The sequence below is a fragment of the Staurois parvus genome, unplaced genomic scaffold, assembly GCF_062004578.1.
Source record: "Staurois parvus isolate SC_StPar_1 unplaced genomic scaffold, SC_StPar_1.0 ptg000025l, whole genome shotgun sequence".
Classification (NCBI taxonomy): Eukaryota; Metazoa; Chordata; class Amphibia; order Anura; family Ranidae; genus Staurois; species Staurois parvus.
This window is the reverse complement of record NW_028317821.1, coordinates 18,470,047-18,480,106: the sequence shown is the minus strand read 5'-3', so window position 1 is coordinate 18,480,106 and position 10,060 is coordinate 18,470,047. Positions and strand designations below refer to the sequence as shown.

The 10,060-nt window shown below is 44.4% G+C and overlaps 1 protein-coding gene across 2 annotated transcripts in view; it reads left to right on the top strand.

The window, feature by feature from the left end:
- The first annotated feature begins 1,419 nt into the window (after window positions 1-1,419).
- The window catches only part of MON2 (MON2 regulator of endosome-to-Golgi trafficking), a 167,628-nt gene continuing 158,987 nt past the window's right edge, over window positions 1,420-10,060 (top strand). For both annotated transcript variants that reach the window (XM_089652121.1, XM_089652111.1), the window contains exon 1: window positions 1,420-1,718. In XM_089652121.1, coding sequence (XP_089508247.1) covers window positions 1,605-1,718 — 114 coding nt within the window. In that variant the 5' untranslated portion in view covers window positions 1,420-1,604. The remainder of the gene's footprint in view (window positions 1,719-10,060) is intronic.

Sequence of the window (10,060 nt, the reverse complement as noted above, 5' to 3'; positions counted from 1 at the left end):
CACTGATGTCGGACGAGAAGACCTGGCTCACAGTCTCTGATCTAATTCATCCCAAAGATGTTCTATCAGGTTGAGGTCAGTACTCTGTGCAGGCCAGTCAAGTTCCTCCACCCCAAACTCCCTCATCCATGTCTTTATGGACCTTGCTTTGTGCACTGGTGTGCAGTCATGTTGGAACAGGAAGGGGCCATCCCCAAACTGTTCCCACAAAGTTGGGAGCATGAAATTGTCCAAAATGTCTTGGTATGCCGATGCCTTAAGAGTTCCCTTCACTGGAACGAAGGGGCCAAGCCCAACCCCTGAAAAACAACCCCAAACCATAATCCCCCCGCCACCAAACTACACTTGGCACAATGCAGTCAGGCAAGTACTGTTCTCCTGGTAACCGCCAAACCCAGACACATCCAAAAGACTTCCAGAGAAGTGTGATTGGTCACTCCAGAGAACATGTCTCCTCTGCTCTAGAGTCCAGTGGTGGCATGCTTTACACCACTGCATCTGACTCTTTGCATTGCACTTGATGTAAGGCTTGGATGCATCTGCTTGGTCATGGAAACCCATTCCATGAAGTTCTCTATGCACTGTTGTGCTAATCTGAAGGCCACATGAAGTTTGGAGGTCTTTAGCTATTGACTCTGCAGACAGTTGGCAACTTCTGCGCACTGTGTGCTTCAGCATGTGCTGACCCCGCTCTATCATTTTATGTGGCCTACCACTTCATGGCTGAGTTGCTGCTGTTCCCACTTTGTTATAATACCACTAACAGTTGACTGTGTAATATTTAATAGCAAGGAAATTTCATGGATGGACTTATTGCACAGGTGGCAATCTATGACTATGCTTGAATTTACTGAGCACCTGAGAGCGACCCATTCTTTCACAAATGTTTGTAGAAGCAGTCTGCATGCCTAGGTGCTGGATTTTATACACCTGTGACCATGGAGGTGATTGGAACACCTGAATCCAATGATTTGCAGGGGTGACCCAATACCTTTTCCAGTATAATTTCTATCCTTTTTCTCAGCGCACACCCAGACAACAGGACATAACACTAATACTCTTGTCTATACTTTGGGCAACTCTGCCCAATGCATATGTTACGAATGGATCCTAAAACCTATATGCCTTCATGTCTGGGGCAACCATTCCCACATTTCTTGGTGTCACAGGGACAGGACAAAATGTCCCCAGTGAAGTCATGAATACAATGATGACAACGTTTTAGGCTCTTTCACGTGGTAGGCTGCAATGTTCTAGTAACAATGGCTCTATAGTACGAAGTAAGAAGCAGCCAGTGCTAGCATCCCTCTGCCAACCGGGTGACACGGAGCTCTGGTCTGGCCATGTCATCCAGCTGATGTGCGCATGCTCGGCCCGGCTCACCTCCTGTGTTTACGGAAGCGGCTGTTACGTGTCAGTGCGGAGAGCGGGGCATTGTGGGAATCCGACTGATGGCCGAGTGGAAGGGCTGACAGCTCTGCACCGAGCCGGGGACATGTTATAGGAGGACGGGGAGAGGGCTGAGCGGAGGCCTGCTCTCTGTGTGCTGTACCTCGTAGCTTCACATCTCTTCGTGTGGAGTCTGGACATCCTAAGCCGGAGACATGGCTTCCAACACCAGCAGCCCCGAGGCCATCAAGAAGCTGCTGGAGAACATGCAGAGCGACCTAAGGGGCCTCTCCATGGAGTGCAAGAAGAAGTTCCCTCCTGTTAAAGAGGTAGTGTGTGTGCACAGTCTTCTACACAGTCTACTGCATGTCCTCCATCATAGCAACCTGGACCAAACCAATGTGTCCTGGATGATGGCACCATATACCACCTCAGGAGAATGACATCTGTCTGTGTCCCATCATATCCTCAGTAACCTGGACTCCCCCAGTCTGTCCCATGTTCTGGTGTCATGTATGACCTCAGGAGATCTGACATATCCATACCTCTGTCCTGTATCCCACCCTTTCCCAACTTCATAGCAGCCTGGACTCCACCAATGTGTCCTGGGTGATGGAACCATGTATGACTTCAGGAGATCTGACATCTCTCTGTGTCCCATCATATCATACCCCCAGTAACCTGAACTCTCCCAGTCTGTCCCATGTTCTGGTGTCAGGTATGACATCATGAGATCTGACATATCCATACCTCTGTATTGTATCCCACCCTTCCCCCCTTCATAGCAGCTTGGACTCCACCAATGTGTCCTGGGTGATGGCACCATGTATGACTTCAGGAGATCTGACATCTCTCTGTGTCCCATCATATAATACCCCCAGTAACCTGAACTCTCCCAGTCTGTCCCATGTTCTGGTGTCAGGTATGACATCAGGAGATCTGACATATCCATACCTCTGTATTGTATCCCACCCTTCCCCCCCTTCATAGCAGCTTGGACTCCACCAATGTGTCCTGGGTGATGGCACCATGTATGACTTCAGGAGATCTGACATCTCTCTGTGTCCCATCATATAATACCCCCAGTAACCTGAACTCTCCCAGTCTGTCCCATGTTCTGGTGTCATGTATGACCTCAGGAGATCTGACATATCCATACCTCTGTCTTGTATCCCACCCTTTCCCCCCTTCATAGCAGCCTGGACTCCACCAATGTGTCCTAGGTGATGGCACTATGTATAACTTCAGGAGATCTGACATCTGTCTGTGTCCCATCATATTATACCCCAGCAACCTGAACTCCCCCCCCCCCAATCCATCCCATGTTCTGGTGTCATGTGTGACAAAACATTTGACAGATCCATGTCTGTGTCCTATATATGCCTCCCCATAACAGCCTGGACTCCGCCAGTGTGTACTGTGTGATGGCACCATGTATGATCTCAGGAGATCTGACAGTTCCATTTCTGTGTGCTATACATCTCCCTTTCATATTATGTCATAGCAACCTGGACTCCCCAAATCTGTCTTATCTTTTGGTGTTATGTATGATCTCAGGAGATCTGATAGATCAGTATCTGTGTCCTGTATATGCTCCCTCCCCCTTCATAGCATTCTGGACTCCCCAAGTGTATCCAGTGTGATGGCATCACTATCAGGAGATCTGACAGATCTGTGTATGTGAGCTATATATCCTCCTATCATATTCTACCCCCAGCAACCTGGACTCCCCAAATCTGTTTAATGTTCTGATGTTATGAATGACCTTAGAAGATCTGACAGATCCATATCCCTGAATACTGCCACACCCTTCAAAGCAGCCTGGACTCTCCTAGTGCGTCCTGTGTGACCTCAGGAGATCTGTCAGGTTTATGTGTGTGTTCTTTGTATCCTCCCATCATATTATACCCCCAGCAACCTGGACACCCTCAGTTTGTCCCATGTTCTGGTGTCATTGGTGACATGTAGGACTTCAGGAGATCTGACAGATCCATGTGTATGACCTGTATACCCCTCCTTCATAGGAGCCTGGACTCCACCAATGTGTCCTGTGTGATGGCACCATGTATAACCGCAGGAGATCTGTCAGAGATCCATGTCTTTGTTCATACCCCATCCCCCCATTTGTCCTGGGTGATGGTACCATATATGAACTCAGGAGATTATATCTGTGTGCTTTATATCCTCCTATCAAGCAACCTGGACTCCCCCAATCTGTTCTATGTTCTGGTGTCATATATAATCTCAGGAGATTTGTCAGAGATCCATGTTTTGTCTTACATGTCCTTTTTGCACCCCTGTCTGTCTTGTGTTCTGGACAGATCTGTGTCCTTTATCTCCTCCCTTCATATTATACCCCCAGCAACTGGACCCCTAGGAAATCTGACTAAATTATGACCAGGCAATGTTCAGGAGATCTGATGTGCTTCCTTTGCAGTCTAGTGGATATTCATCTTTTCTGGGCAGCAGATGTTCCTCCCTTATTTATTTGTTATTTTTCTGCTGAGTGAACTACTGAATAACCCTAGCCATCTTCCCCTATAGGTGTGTCCACTAGGTCATACTGCCAGCATGAGTTTGTCTCTATGGGTCTACGGCTAGAACTTACACTTAACAGGCAGTCATCAGAAGATATAGTGATTTTGCTGCGGCTTGTGTGGGAGTAGAGCGGGAAAAATCCCATTGCATCATGGGAACAGACCGTTATAATCCTGGTTTAGATCTGTTCCGCTGTGATATGTTCAGAGCAGACCTAACAGAAATGTATAAACTGTACACAAGCCATATGCTCGTGTATATAATTTTTATCAGCAAAATGTTGTAGAGCACATGTGCATGCCCCTTCTGAGATTTGCCATTCATTTGAAAACTGAAAATAAAATAGAAGATGGCTGGAGTAGCTTCAGCTTCTGTAAACGGTGCACTGTTTTATTTTTATTTTTTTCCATGGGTTCAGGATGTAGAAGAGTGCCCTGCTGTCCTACCAGTAGGGATTTCCACAGGGAGATGAATTGAGTAGGTGACTGCGGCCCAATCGTGGCCTCATCACCTCACTACAGTAAATTGGCCCCATTGTAAGTGAGGTAACTGTCAGGGATCAGAACTGCTTGACAAGGGCATGCTTTTTGTAACTGACTTACAGCGTAAAGTTGAAATCAAACAGGAGTTGAAATGTACATATGGGAGCTAATTTACCTGCCAAACAATTCGCGTTTTTGTCCATTAAGTCTTGAGATTTTCACAGCTCTTCAAGACTGTACAACCAATGTGGCGATCTGATTTTTCTTTGCTGCAGTAAAACTGTAACTTAAGGCAAATTCAAAAATGAGAAAAGCGGAACTAAACAAATCCTTTTCATCCGACAAAGCTGCCATCTTAGCCTCTGTTTGATCTACAACTGCCATGGTGCTGCACATGTGATCAGTTACAGCACCAGACATTTGATGGTTTGACAGTTTGATTAAGAACACAAGCAATTGTGACAGTTACATTCCCAGCATGTCAGGAATGTAACTTTTTTGAAACCATTAAATTGATGGGTTTAGTTCCGCTTTAAAATATAACTAAAGGTGAAATATTTTTGGCTAGAGGGGAGAGGGATTAAACACCTGTCAGGCTTGCATTGCTGTCTGTGCCTCTGTTAGGTAGATTTATCCTTTCTGTTTTTCCTGTTTACCATTATCATTAAAAGTGAGAATAAAAGACTTTTTCAAATTTTGGGTTGTCACCAGAACAGGAATAGAGGGGAAATTTTGAGAGATACATACATAGAGACTTTTTGCATACCTCTTCTAAAAAAAACTCTACCTCTTAGCAGTTTTCTTATGTCCAGGCTTCAATACTGCTTTAACAGGGTGACTGACAAAACTGTTCAATCTGCCTGTCACCGAGAGCAGCATTGAAGACAAAAAAGTTATTTTTCCTATTCGTACTGCTAATCTTTTTCATCCATTTATTTATAGGAGGGAACGAGGGCAAGCACATTAGTAATACAGACATCAATAAAAATCTGACTGGGGATCTAATGCTTTCCTGCTCTATCTAAAACAAAATAAAAAGTTCTGGCTTGAGTTGTGCTTTAAAAGTTAGCAACAGTAAAATGACTGCAAATGAAGAAACCAATAAAAGGTAAACAGCCTCTAGTTCTGCATGAGGTAGGAGCACACAGCATATAGACCTATAATTCACATATGTGAACCACATTTATACACAGCATTTTATTGCCGTGCTATAGAGTAAATTCTTGCAATTATATCTGTGTTACCTCATAGAGGGCAGTGAAAGTATCAGAGAAGGATGACGTTCAGTGGCTTAAAGCTAATGTGTAATCTGCTTAGATTTCACCTTTTACAGCAAAGCCAATTTATACCTGAGTACTTTGTTGCTCAAAGCTCCAAAATGCTCAACATTAGCAAATCCATTGTTTTAAATAGTGCCTGTTGACATCTGAGCACTAAGATGCCTGTTGCTCATAAAAGTACAGGGGCTTCTTGTCAGGCAGATCTAGTCATTTTTGGCCCTAGAGACTTAAAAGGAGCTCTTAAAAAAATAAAAAATAAAAAGTGCAGAAATGTGTTTTACTATCATGTACCTGGTGTTGGAGGCCAATGTAGAGAGGGCTTCCCTTGCGGCTAAGTTCCAGACTCCCCTGGAGATGGGACAGAAGAAGCCAGGCCCAAAGTAATACGGGTTGCCTGTAGGAGTGCTTGTAGAGATGATCTGACTGAGGATGTCAGAGATACACCCAGGAGCACAGGTGATTCACTGGAATGGTGTCTGCAGACAGGTGGTGCCCGTGAGAGATAGGAGGCCTTCAGAGTAGCAGAGGACAGCAGAGTAGTCAGTTCAGAGCCAGGGTCAGATGCCAGGTGGGGATTAGAGCAGACGTAGTCAGATGGATAGCCGGGGCCATACACAGGAGAGCAAGCAAGAATATCCATTAGCCAAGCCAGGGTCGTACACAAGAGAGCAAGTGAGAATATCCCTTAGCCAAGTCGGGGTCATACACAGGAGAGCAGGTGAGAATATCCGTTAGCCAAGCCGAGGTCAGATCAGAAGACAGGTCCATGCCAAGGTCAGATCAGGAGACAGGCAAAGAAGACAGGTCCAGTCAGTAACAGCAGATCACAATGGCAAGGGAACGCAGGACAAAGGTACTAGAGAGCCAGAGATCAACCAGCAATTTGAGAGAGTGATGGGCTTCCTTATAAAGACTGTCTGGCGCCAAACTGGGCTAATGCTTGCGTAACCGTGTGTCAGTGCGCTTGCGTGTTATGGCTCTCATCCGTGTGCCAATGCGCATAGATATTCGCCAGTGTGCATTTCTGCGGCCATGCAAGGTAATGGCAGGCATGCCAGATCTCCGAGTACCTCTGCTGTGGACAGAGCCCTGACAGTTACACATGCTTTTCAGGCACTCCCATAATAAAACCCTCCAGAGCCAAAAATGTAATCCTGTTTCAAAAAAGCTCCTGTATGACACATCGCTCCTAAAACACAAAAAAGCCCCCAAATCACCTCTAAAATCACTTGAATATGCCACGCCCAGGGGCGGACTGACCATTTGGAAACTCGGGCACTGCCCGAGGGCCCGGGGTCAGTAGGGGGCCCCATGAGATGCCCCTGGTACCTTTTTCATAGGCTTTTTTGAGTTTGGGCAAGAACACAGGGGCCCCATGATCCCCTGTTGCCCGGGGGCCCCATCAGTTGTCAGTCAGCCCCTGGCCACGCCCAAGTGTGAATGTAGCCCATGAGGATTTGCAAGTGCAATAAAAATCCCTTGAAAATAAAAGGTGAAATGTGCAAAATGTTGTCTCTTTGCTAACTATAGTCCACACAAAACTGATGGTTCAGTTATTGGTAGATGCTGGAAAGTTGGGCAAACTGTCAGTTTCTTTTTTCATTGAGAACTCTGTTGGTGAGATGTGCTGTGAGATCACTTGCTGTGATCTTTGAGGGGCCCCACACCTAGATGCACAAGGACAATGTCAGGAGTTGGGACATGGAGTTCTAGAGCTTGGAGCTTTCAAAACTTACAAGAAGGGTGATTAAAGCTGGCCATATATTACAGTTTTTTTTTGTTCAGCCAAATGGCTGTTATGGTTACTTCGAAGCTGGAAGACATCTGATAAATTTAGCCATAGGCTTGTTCAGACATGTGGTGACCCCTTTTCCTCTCTGTAACCCACAGAATGTGTTTGATGTGTATCTTCTCTACTGCCTGTTTTAACCCTTAAAAGGTGAACCACTGAACCACAGCTGTATCCATTGCATGTGTTTTCAGGGCAGCTAAAGTGTGGTCACATTCTCTTGAATGGGCCACATTTGGTGGTGGTACTTCCTAGCAAACACAATAGGCGTTTTAAGGGGGTTTAATTTTAAAATTTTGCCATGTGTGCTATTTTTGTTTAGGTGGGAGGGGAGGCAGTAAAACCATGGCTCAACTGCCTTCTTTTATCTCCTCTTGGCTACCCATTTGAATGAGTTCTTAGGGTGTAAATATAAAGAGGTCATGGTAATCATGCGGAATTACAATAATTTTAGACTAAATGTACAGTACATAATCTCGTAAAAGCCAAAGCTGGTTCTCTTTTAAAGATCGGAGCGGGTTTGAAGTAATTGGCGGTTACAGAGTCTGTGAAGGTAGATGGATCCACTGTTGCATCAAATTACTGTAAAAGTGGGTTTTGACTAGGATGCCCAAAATCAGGATGGTGGCGGCTGTAGGGCAGGAGTCGTTTCATATTGATTGGGTGCTTGTAAAGTTAAAATGTAGAAAAACGATGATGACTGGAGCTGAAAATCTCCAGCACAGTGGCTAAATGGTTAGCACTTCCGCCTGGTAGCACTAGAGTCATTGGTTCAAATCCCAGCCACGGCGCCACCTGCCTGGTGTTTGTATGTTCTGCCTGTGCTTGCGTGAGATTTCTCTCACACTCCAAACACATGCTGGTAGGTGAATTGGCTCCTGTCTACATTGGTCCTAGTGTATGTATGTATGAATGTAAGTTAGGGACCTCAGATTGTACGCTTCTTGAGGGTTAGGGACTGATGTCAAAGCATCATATTTAAATTGACTGCACTATATAAGTACCTGTAGTAATAATAATAAATAAAACATCTCTGCTCTATCCAATAGGATTTTGCACAGAAAAGTAGTCTAATCCAAAAGTACTAGCAAGGATGTACAAAAAAATTTGGACATATAGGTTGTCTCCATTGTACAGCTTTCTTTTGTGTCTCCTATGGCAGTCCCTCTTTTCTTTTTGTGTTTTGAAGCAATGATTCATATAGTTATGCATCACCTGTGAGGTGTGTCTCTGTACAGGTCATGGATGGTTTCATCTATTCTACATTCTGCCTTCTTTAAAAATGTAAGCGCACGGTTGACATGTACAGTAGTGTTATTGACTGCGGAAATGTCATTGATACATCTTAGATGTTATTTTTGACCCAGTGTGTCAGAGTGGCCTTTTGAAACAATTATTGTTATAACTTTTGATAGGGAAGCAAAACTTCAGGCAAACAGATTAATGCACAGGTAAAAAAAAGATTTATGTTTACTGTTTTACTTGCTAAAATATTTGTAATTCTGTGCAGCCAATCTTATGACTTACATACACTACATGGCACAGCCAGACAGTTGAAACACAGTCTTGATGAAACAGTTCACCTTTCTGCCTCCGACCTCCTCACTGGTCAGTTAATCAGCACCATCACCTTTGTCCGGAGAGCAGAGTGCTGATCTAGGAAGCGACAATTCTAAATGTAGAAGTAGCAGAGTGATCAAATGTAGCTTTTGTCTGGAATTCCTCCTGAAAAATAGCAGTGCACTTCCTGGTGTGTGTGAGGGACCCACATACTCTTATGTATCCTGTATCTCTGCAGATCAAGACTAAAGCACTTCTGCTTTTGTTAGTGTTGGAAGATTTGGTGATATCACTACTGTGCTGCTCACTGTTCTTGCTGGAGGTTCTAACATAGGGAAGCAAAGGCCCTGCCTCTATCGAGGTGGCCAACTCCACTCAGAAACAGTTCAGAACAAGGCATGGTAAGTCATAAATGGAAAAAGAGCAGCAGCTGAGAGACCACAGGCAATGCTGGTTGACAAATCATTTACACTCTTGTGTTTTTTGTGGGCACAGCTTCTGGACCGCAGTTAATCTTCAGAAAACACTATTTTACAGTCTACAACAGATAAACAGAGACTCAGAAGATGTTACATGAGACTGCTAGAGATCACTGTCATTACGGTCCTTTTACCGATCAGTGCTCTCACATTTGCATTCTTTATAGCCTCCTTAAAATCTACTGATGCCACATCTGATATTCCTCTCTGCAAAATCCATTATGAAGGGTCAGGCAAACAACTACATCAAAAGGGCATGGATAGCTAGTGTGAAAGAACTAAACCTTACTTCATAACTAGAAGAAACAAGTGCATTATAGATTTCTTTCAATGGTCCCCAGTATGCTGTGGCCTAAGGGTCACACATCAAATACCAAAGAGCTTGGGCACCAGGGGTCTAAGGAGAGGAACTCTTGTGATTGCAGTCTCTTAAAGAATAAGTTCACTATATATATATATATATATATATATATATATAATTTGCACGTAAAAAAAAGTGCATTTCATTTTGTTTTTCTTAAGAGACTGTAAAGCATTGCACCC